This window comes from Lepidochelys kempii, chromosome 20, assembly GCF_965140285.1.
Source record: "Lepidochelys kempii isolate rLepKem1 chromosome 20, rLepKem1.hap1, whole genome shotgun sequence".
NCBI classification, from domain to species: domain Eukaryota; kingdom Metazoa; phylum Chordata; order Testudines; family Cheloniidae; genus Lepidochelys; species Lepidochelys kempii.
In genome coordinates this window covers 6,547,858-6,561,900 of record NC_136399.1, presented here as the reverse complement: position 1 = coordinate 6,561,900, position 14,043 = coordinate 6,547,858, and the positions used below count along the sequence as shown (strand labels likewise).

At 54.2% G+C, this 14,043-nt stretch overlaps 1 protein-coding gene across 1 annotated transcript; it reads right to left on the bottom strand.

The window, feature by feature from the left end:
• Window positions 1-268: 268 nt before the first annotated feature.
• Window positions 269-13,619, bottom strand: KRT8 (keratin 8). Its single transcript, XM_073318533.2, has 9 exons — window positions 13,200-13,619; window positions 9,592-9,800; window positions 8,955-9,015; window positions 8,768-8,863; window positions 7,958-8,122; window positions 5,837-5,962; window positions 4,445-4,665; window positions 3,045-3,100; window positions 269-2,151 (listed from the first exon to the last, which is right to left on the bottom strand). Exons 1-9 carry the CDS (start codon window positions 13,536-13,538, stop codon window positions 1,961-1,963), a joined length of 1,464 nt encoding a protein of 487 aa, XP_073174634.1. The 5' UTR covers window positions 13,539-13,619; the 3' UTR covers window positions 269-1,960.
• Between the last annotated feature and the right edge of the window lie 424 nt (window positions 13,620-14,043).

Here is a 14,043-nt window from a genome sequence, read left to right as displayed (position 1 = left end):
CAAATGGGAAAACCATTTCAAACCCCGCAATCGAAAGGTTTTGACATTCTTAAACATTTTTCAAAACTTTTTCCCATTTGTTTCTAAAAAAAAAAAGAAAAAAGGGCCATATTGATGCATTCGCCTGGCAAGCTTCAGTTCTGTGCCTCCTTTGGTCTTCCTGCAGTCAGGCAAGAGGAAGACAAGGGCTGATTCCATATCACCAGGAGAACAGAACGCAGACATCTCTCAGCAAAAGTTAGCACGGGACACAAGACAGACACCGCCGTTATCAATAACAGCTTTATTGAGGAAATGGAGATGGTACGGCTCTCCATGAGAAAGGCCACAACACACAGCTTCAGTCTCTAGCATCTGAACATTGTACTGCAGAAGGAGGAAAGAGAGAGATAATGTTGCTTAATGTCAACACCCCCTCCCCCCCCCCGCACACAAGGCAGTTGAGGGGGTGGAAGAGAAAGGAAGAATCACACATTTCACAGAGTTGGCCTCAGTGCTTTAGTTCCACCATCAGTTGTGCTGAGCAAGCATTGAACCGGGGATGCCCAAGCTGGAGAGGAGCCTGGATTGCTGACCCACTGGGAACAGAACTGGCAACTTCCCCCAACCATTGCCTCCCCCAGATAGCTGGGGGGGAGGGAGGGGGGGAACCACCCGTTTCCTCCCTCCCAGCCACCCAGAGAGAAGGAGATCTCATGTTATGGCAATGAAGAGAGCCACAAAGCAGTGGACTGACTGTTAAGGTCCTGGCATTATGTGGCCGTAAGACGATGGTCCCCAAACTTGGACCCCACCTCCTTACTTGGTTTGCGGCCCCCCAGGAGCTGCATCCAGAAGTGAGCCTGCGGTCAGGGGCTGTGGCCGGGAGTGGGGCCACAGTTGGGGGCCGAGGCCAGAACTGCAGCTGGGGGCAGGGCTGGAATGGAGCCGGGGGCAGAACGGGGCTGGGGAGCACTCCCTCCCCACCCCTTCTGGGGGGGGGGGGTACACCTCACAGTTTGGGGACCACTGCCATGAGATTGAGGCCTTTTGTAATAATCAAGACCCCATTTTCCAACAACCTCAGAGCCTGGGGATGCTGGGGCCCAGACCAATGAGTAAGGCTGGTATCATGCCGCAGGGACGTTATGATGCCACATTGTTGGCATTCTGGCCATAACCGCCGACTCTGTGGGTGCTCCAGGGTTGGAGCACCCAAGGGGAAAAATTAGTGGGTGCTGTGCACCCACTGGCAGCCAAGCTCCCCTCACCCCCCCGCCCCACCTCCTCCTCCCCTGAGTGCGCCACGTCCCCGCTCCTCTGCCTACCTCTCAGCGTTTCCTGCCCGGCCGCCGCCAAACAACTGTTTGGCAGCATTAGCACGCTCCAGGAGGGGTGGGGAGGAGCAGGAACATGACGTACTCAGGGGAGGAGGCGGGGATTTGGGAAAGGAGTTGGAATATTGGCACGGTGGGGGTGGAGCCTCATGGAAGGGGTGGAGTGGGGGAAGGGGGGGTCGCACACCCCCAGAAAAGAGAAAGTCTGTGCCCACACAGGGCTCGCACCACGGGGCGCATTTGTGACTCTCTGCATCTAAGAGCTCTGGGAGACACCGATTAAAATGCTTGGTCCAGGCCTGAGCCAGTCTTCCAAGTGGAGACTGTGCTGGATGGAGCAGCAAGGGAAAGAGAAAGGAGCAAGGGATGGAAACCTGGCCATCTGGACTCTAATGGGTGGGTTCTCAGCTCCTCCTCCTCATGCGTGAAGGAGAGGGACAGGCAGGGGGAGCATCTGGGGCATCAGACGACTCATCGATTACCACAAGAGAATTTGCAAACGCTGCTGGGTTTGGAGGGGGGGGGGGGGATCCTGGGCTCCAGCCCTTGTCCCAGTCTCCCCCAGAGTCCGAGTGGCCCAGCTGATCAGGAAAGGCTCATCTCTTAAGGTACTTTTAAGCTGTGGAGGCTCATCTGGTGGCTGCTCAGTTGGACAGGACGTTGGAGGTCTCGGACACCAGTCTCCCGTCCTTGGTCTCAATTTTCTTGATCACGATGGCCTTTGACCTGGCAAGAGCCGAGCTCTCCAGTGTGGGTGAATTCAGGGAGTAGCCGCCACTCGAGTATGAGCTGCTGTATCCTCCCCCATAACCACCGTATGCGCTGCCAAGCCCACCTGGACAGGAGGAGAGAGACAGAGGACCAGTAAGACCACACAGGATGTGCTGGTGACTCCCCAGCCAACGGCAATGCTGACCGCATGGATGGCTCAACCCACATCCTGTGGGCCCGAGCACTACGGACCCTGGAAGGCTACAATGCTTGATCTCTGCTACAAAACCTGGCCCAGATCTCTCCTACAGTTGAGTCAGCTGTGCAGCTCTGTACTTCAGAACCAAGCCGGGGAGGCGAAATCCTAGGCTAGGTGCTGCCAGGACGGAGTGAAGGCAACCTATGGTCCTGAATCGTTAACTGGATTCCCCCAGGACAGAGAGAGCATGGGCAGGATGAGTCAGCCTCTCGCAAACACCGCGTTATAAAAGCAGAAAGGGATGTCATTACAGCGCATCTAACCCTGCAATGATTCCTTCCCTCATCTTTAGGTCAGGAGCTCAGCCTTGGAAAAAGAAGCCCCTGGCACTAGAAACCATCCCACTGCTAGGGCTTAGGCATGTTCTGTCTGCCTCTTCCCTTCCCTCGCCCCCACATATCCCCACTGCTGCAGAGCAAGAATCACCCCCCCAACGCATCTGGTTCGGTGCCGGTAAGACTGAGCGACCATGGGGAAGGTGGACCAGGCCCAGCTCTGCTAGGTGCAGAGTACCCTCAGCTCCCGCTGAAGTCAGTGAAAATTAGGACCCTCAGTGAGTTGCAAGGGGCCAGTTTCTCCTCCCCAAGCCCCGACCCTGGCTCTGTGGTTCTGCTCTCCCAATATGTGTCAAACTCCTGCCGAGTAGCAGAGTCCACCCTCACCATGGGTGGTGGGGGGGCCGGATTCTGCCCCAGCTCGGAGTGCTGCCCTGCTGCCCCACATTACCAACCCCCACCCCCAAAATGAAATGCATTTACCTGAATAGCCAGTCATCTTGGTCTGAATGCTCATGTTTTGCATCCCGGACTCCAGCCTGCCAAGCAGAAGAGAGGCACACGACTTATCAGTGCCCGGACGGTGTCGAATGGGGATGGGGCACAGAGAAGGACAAATGTAGGGCGGCGTGGAATGGGTAAGCCACTGCCAATGTGGCATCAGAACAGCTCATCTGTGCGTCATAGACCCAATACAGCTAAACAGCAGAGATTCTCCTTTAGCTCTATTGATAAGGCCCTGTTACTTTTGAAGCAGAAGGATCCAGGTTCTATCCTGGCTGCCCCTGGGAACGTTTGAGCATCTGCAGCCTGCCAGAAGTTTACAAGAGTGAAGCCCTAAGCAGAGGGTTTGTTACTAATATCATTACCCTTGCTTTGCAGATTATCCACTTACCTAGCTAAGGCCACCCAGTGAGTCAGCACAGGCAGGACTAAAACCCAGGCGTTCCTGGCTCCTGACTATATAGACAAGGGGGTCTCGAGCAGGGGGCTGCGCTGCAAACAGATGTCAGGGGGTCGTGACCAGCCTGCTATTTCCGTATTGTGAAATGCGATGGGGGGAGGGATATCCCGGTACGGGAAAATGGGTGAGTGTGTGGAAAGGGTTTGATCACTAGGAAACACTGCCCCCGCTGCATCTCAGAATTCACGGCCCTGGCTGCACTGTGCCGACTCGCTGCTAGGAGCCGAGTTACATCCCAGCCTCTCTGCCCCGAGCTCCCTCCCCCCGTCCTCACACAGCTGCCGACAGGGCCTTTGCCTGACACGCTGCAGCAGGGCTGACTCCGCATCCGTGTGCGGACACCATCATCGAGGAGGCACCAATGGATGCGCTAGACAGACGAACATGGGACTGCAGTAGCCCACTTAACGGGCCCGCCCCCCACATAACTAAGCTCCGTCTGCCTGTGACTCAATTACTTGGATTATTCGCAGGAGTCACCCTGAAAAACTGAGGTCTGAAGGGAGGCTGTAGTGATGGTGGATGTACAAAGAAGCCCCTTACAGGGCCAGCAACTGAGGGTGCTCTTTGGAAAGCGGGCACTAACAGGACATCCTGATTAGGGTGACCAGAGAGCAAGTGTGAAAAATTGGGACAGGAGGGGGGTAATAGGTGCCCATATAAGACAAAGCCCCGAATATCAGGACTGTCCCTGTAAAAATCACATCACCCGAATCCTGAAGCACTCAGAAGTCAGCAAGGCTCAGCACACAAGGGGTTCATCTACAGACCTTGCTCCGAGACAGACGTGCACCACATTGGAGCCAAGTTCCAGCCCCCGGGGAGGGTCTATTGTCCTCAGTTCTCTCACTGGTCCTCCCTCCGGAGAGAGGGAGAAGCCGTCCAATCATGACACACGATGCCGGCCTCCCACACCCACCTGCTCTCCTCTCCTTCCAGCAACTTCCTGTAGGTGGCGATCTCTATATCCAGCGCCAGCTTGACGTTCATCAGCTCCTGGTACTCCCGCAGCTGGTGGGCCATGTCCTGCTTGGCTCTCTGCAGGGCAGCCTCCAGCTCAGCCAGCTTGGCGTTGGCATCTTTGATGGCCATCTCGCCACGCTCCTCGGCCTCAGTAATGGCTGCTTCCAAGCTGGCACGCTGGGGGGGGGGGGGGGTAGGGGGAGAAGAGGAGGAAAGATGGGGAGCATTAGATGGTTTCTCCCAGAACAGGGGCCTCTCCCAGTATCCTTATCAGAGGAGGAGGGTGAAGCTCCCAGGAGAAATCTGCTGGGGCATTATACATCCAACACACTAAGGGCTGGTCTAAATTTTTGCACCAATGCAAACTCCCAATGTAGATGCACTACACCCAGGCCAAGCAGGGGCTTGCAACTGGGCAGTTTACCCCCATTTCAAACCAGAGTAAACTACGTGGGTCCATGCCCTGCTTTGCACCCATGGCAGATAGTCTGCACCAACGGATGGAAAATATAGACCAGCCCTGAGCTCTTGCATCCTATTCAGATTTTGCTTTCTCCCATCATACAGGCTTCTCCAAAGGAGACTGGGGAGCAGGGAAGTGAAAATCCCTCAGGAAGAAAGGGAAGCAGACTCCTGTCTACACCATGGCTGCAAGCATGTCACTGTCACAACACATGCCCCCTGATCCTGTTTCTAAGCACTGCCCCATTCTGCAGTGCAGGGCGACCTGTGGGATTGGTGAGGTGCTCAGCTGCTAAAGTCCCGAGAGCTGCAAAAGAAACTAGGGGGGGGGGGGGAGAAGAGAGAGAGAGATTGATTGATTACAGCGACAAGAGTCAGTGAGATTAAAGAGAAAGAAAAGCCAGATCATCAGCTGAAGTAAATAGGCAGAGATAGGGTGACCAGATGTCCTGATTTTGGGCTCTTTCTAATATAGGCTCCTATGACCCCCCCACCCCCTGTTCTGATTTTTCACATTTGCTGTCTAGTCAAGACAGAGCTTGACTTCTGTGGTGCTGTATTGATTATGCCAGCTGAAAAACTGGTCCAGAGACACAGATATTAACTATGCCTTCAAACCACAGTTGTGCTGCCCACAGGTTGAGGGGCACATGGGAAATTCCCCACCTACACTAGAGAATGGGGCTGTGTTGCCCCATAGCTGCAGTTGTAAACCAAGATCTACGAGGTGGATTGAAAGGGATCTGTAGACTGGCAAGCTAAGAATCGTAAGAGGGAATCCTTTCCCCAGGTCTCCGGGGGCAGGTCCCGTGCCCCCAAATAACTGCAAAAGGAGAAACCAAGGGTCTGGTGCAATTCTGGAGAAGTCAGCGGTTGTTTCTCTGACCTGGCCTTTCAGAGAATCAATCTCCGACTGTAGCCGTTGGATCATCCTGCTGAGCTCATTGATCTCGGTCTTGGTGGTACGGAGGTCATCCCCGTGCTTCCCCGCCACCGCCTGGATCTCCTCGTACTGCGTGAGAAGGAGAGAGACAAAGAATTCAAAACAGAGCGCACAGTGTCATCAGCTGTCCCACTTCCGTGAGTGCAGGATCCAGGCCAGGATTTAGGGAGATCCTGTGTGGGGAGAGATGGCAGCCCAGGCTGGGAGCTAGAGAGACACCCAGGGTTAGTCTGTGTCCAGCAGTCTCAATAAAGGAATCCCCTTATCATTACAGCTGAATCCTGGCTCTTCACCACCAGGGAAACAGTATAAACCAGGGGTCCTGTCACAATTGTCCCAGCTCTGGAAGGCTCCATTTTTAACAGCTTTAATCAGCCTTGCAAATTTGCCCGGAAAATTCACCAGGCCTGGTTCAGAGATTGCAAATGAAGAGACTGGTGGCATTTCACTTCCCCTTCAGTCAAATCCTCCTCCCAGGAGGAAATGGGATTTTGCAAGGCTGGATTAAATTCCATGGGTCAGGAAGGGAAGCCAGAAGGAAATCAGAATGAAAACCACGTAATAGTGCTGCTTAGAAAGCCCTGTGTATATGGCTATGCAAATTGCAGTCAGCTCTGCAGCTAAGGGTGTCATCCCAGCTTCCAGGGGCGGAGGAACCAGTGTGGAATCTCTCTGTGCAAAGACTCAGAGTGCACATTGCAAAACCACCGCAGGATTAGAGACAGCTGCTCCGGGGTGGAACAGCACCGGTCCTGCAGGTAGGGCTGATTGGGAGGTGCGAGAGGCTGCTCGGGACAGAACTAACAATGGGGTGCTTCTGGTCTGGATTGGAATGATGCATGAGCTGCATGGGAGCCCAAGGCTGGACTGCCAGGGGAAGGTGGCAAGCACCAACGGCGCGTCAGAAGCACTTGCCATTCCTTGGAAGTGAGGCTTCCACCTGGGACAATCAAAGGGAAGGGAAGTCTGGTCCAATGGGTAGGGCACTGACGAGAGACCTGGATCCAGTTCCTGGCTTGCCATTCAGCCCCTCTGTGCTTCAGTTTCCCATCTATGAAAGAGGGATGACAGCCCTGCCTTGCCTCCCAGAGATGTGGTGAGGATAAATGTATTGAAACTTTGGAGGATCTTAGATAGACAAGGAAATTCAGGCCTGGGCTTTCATGTCTATGTGGACTGCATTCTAGCAACTGTCTATGTAAGTCCCATCTTCTTGCCAGGACAGGTTTGTTCCTTATGCTAGAATATGGCTTGTATCATCCAGTCTGGTTTCAAATGTTCCCAAGTTATGGAGCTTCCCCCAGGAGACGATTCTACAGCCTCAGATTTCAGCGTTAGGTTGTTTGTGCCCCATTTTAGAGAAGGTAGGTCTATGAAGCCAAGGCTGTAGCAGGCTTCCTGCGGGGAAAGGCTATGGCCTAGGGTACGCAGGAAGGACAGACAGTGGTTCCTTGCGGCCTGAGACTCTCAGAACGTGTGACCCAGCTGTGGCGGATACGGTAATCCCCATAATAGCCTTGAAAAGCTTTATTCAGCTGAGCTTAAGTCTCTTTGGAGTCCATTGTATTAAGTGCAAAGCTGATGTATTATTGGGGGATTGGCTGTAACTTCTTCTGGGAGGAGACATGGGAAAGTGTTCTGAGGGTAGGCAGGGCCCTGGGCAGCCTTGGATAACCCCAGTTAGGAGGGAGAGAGACGGGGTTCTCCGCCCAAAAGAGGGGACGGCTGAGGATCCGGGAGTTTAAGAGCAGGTGTCCTTGCTGGACCACAAAAGGGGAACACAGGTGCAGTTGCCCTGAACTGTGACTCCAGCCACTAGAGGGGGTCAATGAGTCCCACTGCATTGGAGAGTTACGCATGCATCTGCAATGCCTGCTAAGGAAGGCTTCTCCTGCCGGGGATATTTCATGTGCTCAGCTCACCAGCTGGAGGGAAGGAATGGGACAGCTGCCACCTAGCAGACGTTCCCATGGGCAGTGCCTCACGCCCTAACCCGCCCGCGTCAGCTCAGAGACCAGGCTGGCTGCAGCCCCAGCAGCTCTGTGGGACAGATGGGCAACTCACCTTGATCTTATACATGTTCTCAGCCTCCGCCCGGCTCCTGTTGGCCATCTCCTCGTACTGCGCTCTAACCTCCGCGATGATGCCGTCCAGGTCCAGCTTGCGGTTGTTGTCGATGGTCAGGACCACAGAGGTGTCAGAGACCTGGGACTGCAGCTCACGCAGCTCCTGGGTGTGGGTAAGCATAAGGATCATCTGTCAGCATGGAGAACTCGGTGCACTCGCCAGCATTCCCAATGCCTTGCAGTTGGCTCCTTTCCCAGACTAGGGTTACCATATTTCAAGTTCCCAAATAGAAGACATTGCTGAAGGGAGGGGAAGCTGGAGGAGGAATGGGAGAGGGGGTACAGCAGCCGCCGCTGCTCTCCGGCTGCCCAGCTCTGAAGACAGCGCAGAACTAAGGGTGATCGTACCAAATCACAGACATTCGTTCAGATTTCAAAAATCCGCCCGGATGGAGATTGGAGGACCAATGGTAACCCTAGCCCAGACTGACCCAGCCACTGAATCCACTGGGGCTGATGTTGCCAGCAGCTGGCTGAGATCCCCCTCCTTCCACTCACCAACCTCAAAGGGCCAGAGGGCAGCAGCAGATGCCTTGATGGCTTGGCTATCCGGGGAGGGGAGAAGAGGGGTGTCACCATGCACCCTATGTGCAAGCAGTCCCAGCCCTTTAAAAATCCCATGTCTCCTGCAAGAAGACACTTGTCTTTGCAGGAACTCAGTGTTATTCAATGGGATTCCCCCTGCAGGTCAGGAAGGAATTTATAAGGCCAGGGCTATAGCACTGAGCCAAAGGGAGACATCACAGACCTCGTCATACAGCTGCCTCAGGAAGTTGATCTCGTCAGTCAGGCTTTCCAGCCGGGACTCCAGCTCCACCTTATTCATGTAGGCCTCGTCCACATCCTGCAGGAACAGAGCACAGACCCCATTAGAGAGACCCCCAGCCCTCTTTGCCTGCAACGCGCAGCCGAGCCCAGGTGCACTGTGGACTCACCTTCTTCAGCAGGACAAATTCGTTCTCCTTCTCAGTGCGGTGGTTGATTTCATCCTCGTACCTGAGGGAGGGGGAAACTGTCAGGTCTGCAGCAGGGCTGGGAAGTCATTCTCTGATGGATGCTACGAAGGCGTAGCTACCATCATGGGGGCAGATGGACTCATCTAGGGGATGCCAGGAGGCAGGGAGACCCCTAGCCAGACACCCACCAATGACCTTCCAGACCTGGAAGGCGAAACAGGATGTGTTTGGGAAACGGTTGGGTGGGACAGGATTGTGCATTGGGGTTTATATGTGAAGTGAGGGATGAAAACCCCTAATGATGCCCATCCCACCCCCTCCCCACCAAGAGCAGCTGAGAACCATCCCCTCCCAGGAGAAGCTCTCTGTGCAGAGAAGCAAGGAGCACACAAGCCGGGCAGGTGTTGATAACCTGGCCAGATCCAGTGAATGCCCTGAAGGAAGCACCATGCTGATAATGAACGTAGCCTTGGAGTAGCCTTGGAGAGCCTCCTTGTGTTAGAACATTGGGGTACAATCCAAGACCTCGGTGTGCCTGGGATTTCTACTTCCTTTTGAAGGGAATGGGAAGGTGTGTGTCCCCTCCCACCCCTGCTTTGGCCCTAGTTGGACTCACTTATTCTTGAAGTCCTCCACCAGGCCCTGCATGTTACCCAGCTCAGCCTCCAGCTTGAGCTTCTCCTGGCCCAGGCCGTCCAGCTGCCTGCGCAGGTTGTTGATGTAGGCCTCGAACATGCTGTTCATGTTGCTGCGGGTGGTCTTCTGGCCCTGCAGCAGGTTCCACTTGGTCTCCAGCATCTTGTTCTGCTGCTCCAGGAAGCGGACCTAGTGGGAGGTGAGGCAGAGAAGCAGAGCCTTGCTGATTACACCTGCAGAGCTCAGTGGCCATGGGAGGCAGGAATCTCCTGCTGGGAGAATTACAACCTGTTGGGCATGGATAGCTTCTTCCCACTCATGCTCCTGAAATCACCTACCATCCCTCCCACTAGATCCTGATCGTTCTCTCACCCGTGTGAATCAGGAGTATCTCCGTGGAAGTAAGTGGAGTTCCCCATGGAGTTCCCCGGTAGAATCAGGTGTAAGTGAGAAGACAACCAGACCTACAGAACTCACCAAACCGGATTCTGCTCCCACCTCCACTCATAAATCCAAAGTAGCTTCACAGCAATTAGAGTTCCCCTTGTGTAAGTGACTCTGTGCCAGAGAGACTTATTCTGCCTTTGGACGTGTGCACCGTTTAATTCAATGAGAGATGAGTCTAGGTATCGGAAGGAGTGGTTTTTCCTGTTGAGCCCAACTCTGCTCTCAAAGTAAATCCAGAGTCACTCCATTAGTTTCAGTGGAGTGACTCTGGATTTGCACCAGTATAACAGAGAGCAGAATCTGGACTGCAATAAAGTGCGTCTGATTTATTTACACTAAGGCCCATTTTCCCCACTCTGGGGGTGTAAAGCAGCCTCAGTGTAAATGAGAAACAAGCCAGAGAAAGTAAGTGGAGTCATTGTGCATTGACACCTATGTAACGGAGGGGAAGGATTTGGCCCTTGGTATTAATTTTCTTGAAAAGTGAAGGTAAACCAGTCTAAAAGGCTGGGACTTGTCTGCATCAAGACTGTTCCCTCAGTGCAAACCCCTAACGGAGACACATCACAGGGTTTACACCAATGCCACCTGATCTAGTCAGTTACCGGAGCCCACCCCACCTTGCTTTTATACAGGGCCCAAGGGTCACAACTCCTCCTACCATACGCCACAGCAGAGAAGTCACAATCCCTATGCTGGGGGTGTGAAGGAGCCTTAGTGTAGACAAGAAACAGGCCCAGTCAGAGTAAGTGGATTGACACTGATGTAACTGCCCTTCACCGCAAAGGGGGTTTCGCTTGAGTGGGTGTGACAGCTGCCATCTTAACAGACACATGAGGGATTGAACTGAGCTAAAAGGGCAAGCAGCCATGGCTTGAGCTAAATAGTCAAAGCTGCTTAAATGGGGCTGCCACAACACATACCCTCAGGGCACAGGGAGGGGGAGACCTGTAACATATGCCCCCCCCACACACACACCCCCAGTGGGTTACACAGGTACTGCAGGATTTAGCCCACAGGCCTACAAATGCCTTTAGCATTTATTTGCAGACTTAGAGCTGCTGAAGTAAAGGTCTCTCGCTGGCAAAACTCCCCATGATTTAGCACATGGGGTTAGACTTACCAAAGCATTCGGCCCCCACTAAGAACCATGGACGCTGCTGGACCATGTGCAAAAAGCTGTCCAGTTTAGCGTGTGGCCGGGCTAAGGGCATGATGCAGCCCTCTGGCCACACTGGTGGAAACCAGGAGTAATGCCACTGAAGCTGATGGCATAACAATGGTGTCGAATTAGTAAGAGGGAGAAGAATCGGGCGCAGTGGAGTTACTCTGGATTGCCACCAGCGTCAGATGACCAGGTGGTCCACTGTACAGAGGAAGGGATGCCACCTGGCCTGGATGATCTGGGCTAGGGGGTACAAGAGGATTTGTAACAGGCCTTGAGCCAAAGGAGGGGCCAGGACCCTTGGACTCCTGGAGGGCAGGGCGAGGCAGCTGTTCCTACCAATGGCCCAGCCTTAGATAACAAGAGATGTAAACACAGACCTCTGCTAACCGGCAATAAAACCTGTTTGTTTAAATCCAAACCCGACACAGTTGCCCTAGATGGGTGTGGTGGGAGAGGCTTTCAGGTTAGATTGTTACATTGCCTTTAGTTAAGCATTTCCTCCAGCTGGCAGCCAGTGTGTGTTTTAAAAAAACCCACAAGCAAACAAGGACTCCGGTGGCACCTTAAAGGCGAACAGATTTATTTGGGCATAAGCTTTTGTGGGTAAAAAACCCAGATGCCCAAATAAATCTGGGTTTTTTACCCACAAAAGCTTATGCCCAAATAAATCTGTTCGCCTTTAAAGTGCCACCGGACTCCTCATTGTTTTTGTGGATAGAGACTGTCACGGCTACCCCTCCGACATTTAAAAAAAAACAAAAAACACACAGCTTTTTAAGCCCAACGCTGGGAAAGGGCAGAAGGGCACTAGCCTCTGAAGCAAAAGCCCAGGTGAGGGTGGAACAGGAACAGATGCAGGCTGCCCGTGGGGCAAGCAGGGGGGAAGGGAAGTCAACACCTGTCCCCTGCAAGTGGGGACCACTGTGCTGCAGGGCCTTGGAAATACTGAAGGAGAGAAGAAGCCTTGATGCAGCCCCTCTCGGCCTTACCGCATGCAGGGGTTACATCTTTTTCCAGGCTGGTATCACGGGCGCATGAGGATGGGAAAGAGCCATTGCGTTCCCTCTGGCTCATCCCAGCTCTGGAGTTTCCCCGGCTGTAGGTATGTTCGGCCCCAAGATTTTGGGTGGCTCCATTTTGGGGGCCTGATTTACAGAGGTGCTGACCCCCCGCTGGTTTCAGCGGGAGCTGCCCGTGCCTGGCACCCTCTGAAAACCAGGCACCAAGTTGGGCACCTGGAATCAGCCCCCACTTTTAGCTCGGGAGCCCCATTTTGACCTCAGCCCCCAGCAGCCCCCATTGAGAGCAATGGAGAACCCCCCCAGCCACGCCCTGTAGCAGGGGTGCTTTGCAAGGTGGCACATTTTCCTCCCCGCCAGGTGCGGGCAACTTCCCCATTAGCTCTAAAGCTGCTCTCCGGTGCCTATGCTTTTGACAGCCGCTCCGGGGCTGTATTGGCAGGCGTCCCAATGGGGAACCTCTGGGCCTCCTCTCCATTCTGCTCCCCCACCTCTGGGCGAGGGGCTTTTTCAACCCACCAGGTAGTGCAGTGACCGGAAATCTTTGTAACTAAGACAAGCAGAGGAAATTTTTCTCCATGTTCTCATGCACCTGTAGGAGGAGCCTTTGGCTCAGGAGTGGCTCAGAGGGATCTGATCTGGCTACAGAGCTGTTCAGATTCCCCTCCGATTGCAGGGATATTGGCTGGCAGATCACTGCTCCCCTTATATGCTACGTGGCGGAGAGACCCCGAGATGTTTACTGCACACACCCCTGTACCCTACTCAAGTCACTGTGGGTGGCATGGGGCGTAACCGAGTCTGGAATCTGCTCTCTCCTTCCAGCCTACAGGTGTTACAGCAACAGGACAAGTCTGGTTGACTTCTGCCCATCCCCAAGGAACACACCCACTTCTCTCCCTGCCAACCCGGCTCTGCGGATGCCAGCTGCACCCGGACGGTGCCAGGACTCACCTTGTCAATGAAGGAGGCGAATTTGTCGTTGAGGGTCTTGATCTGCTCCTTCTCCTGCTTCCGCACGTGCTGGAGGGTAGGGTCGATCTCCAGGTTGAGGGGTGACAACAGGGTCTGATTGACGCTGACGGCGGCGATGCCACCCCCGGCACCGAGTCCGTAGCCCACCGATGGTCCCCGCATGCTGCCTCCTCCATACCTGCTCCCACCATAGCTGGAGTAGGTCGAGCTTATCCTGGTGCTGCCCACGGGGCCAGCTGTGTAGGAACGGCTGCTGAAGGAGCGAGTGGGAGCAGAGGTGGTGCTCCTGTAGGTATTTTTGGTTATTCTGACAGACATTTTGGAGAGGCTAGTGGAGGAAGACAGGAAACGCTGGTTGAGCAAGCTCAGCAGCTGAAGGACAGGCTCTGGAGGCTGAGAGCTGAGTGGGGTGTGTGCAGGCTTATATACCTCACCATCAGGGGGCGGGGATCCCATGTCTGGAGCACCGACTGGCTACGGGCCTCGGGAGGGGTGGGGCTACGACAGAGCCAGGCCAACACCTGCTCCCTCCACCCTGCCGCACCTAGTTAACTCTTTCAAAGCCAGAGAGGGGTAATCAAATGCACCGGCCCAGCTCCAAGAAGCATGGAGACCGGCCATTTGGAGAAGCACCTGGCAAAAATACCAGAGGGGGGCGGCAGCCTCATGAACTCACCCAGGATCCACCCAGAGAGAGCAAGAAATGCAACTATCAGGCTGGTCTAAGTTATACTGGGGTGAACCCAGAGCTGGCACTAGGCATAAACAGATTAAGCAATCGCTTAGCAGCTCCAAGAGGCCCCCTATTGGCTTTTTATTATGT

What these genes read in the sequence shown, in the direction of transcription:
- KRT8 (XM_073318533.2), bottom strand. Translation starts at nt 13,538, where the DNA reads ATGTCTGTCAGAATAACCAAAAATACCTACAGGAGCACCACCTCTGCT. An exon ending in GTGGAGGACTTCAAGAATAA is followed by an intron (nt 9,016 to 9,591) that starts GTGAGTCCAACT and finishes CCCCTCCCTCAG; the next exon opens with GTACGAGGATGAAATCAACC. An exon ending in TGAGGCAGCTGTATGACGAG is followed by an intron (nt 8,123 to 8,767) that starts GTCTGTGATGTC and finishes ACCCACACCCAG; the next exon opens with GAGCTGCGTGAGCTGCAGTC.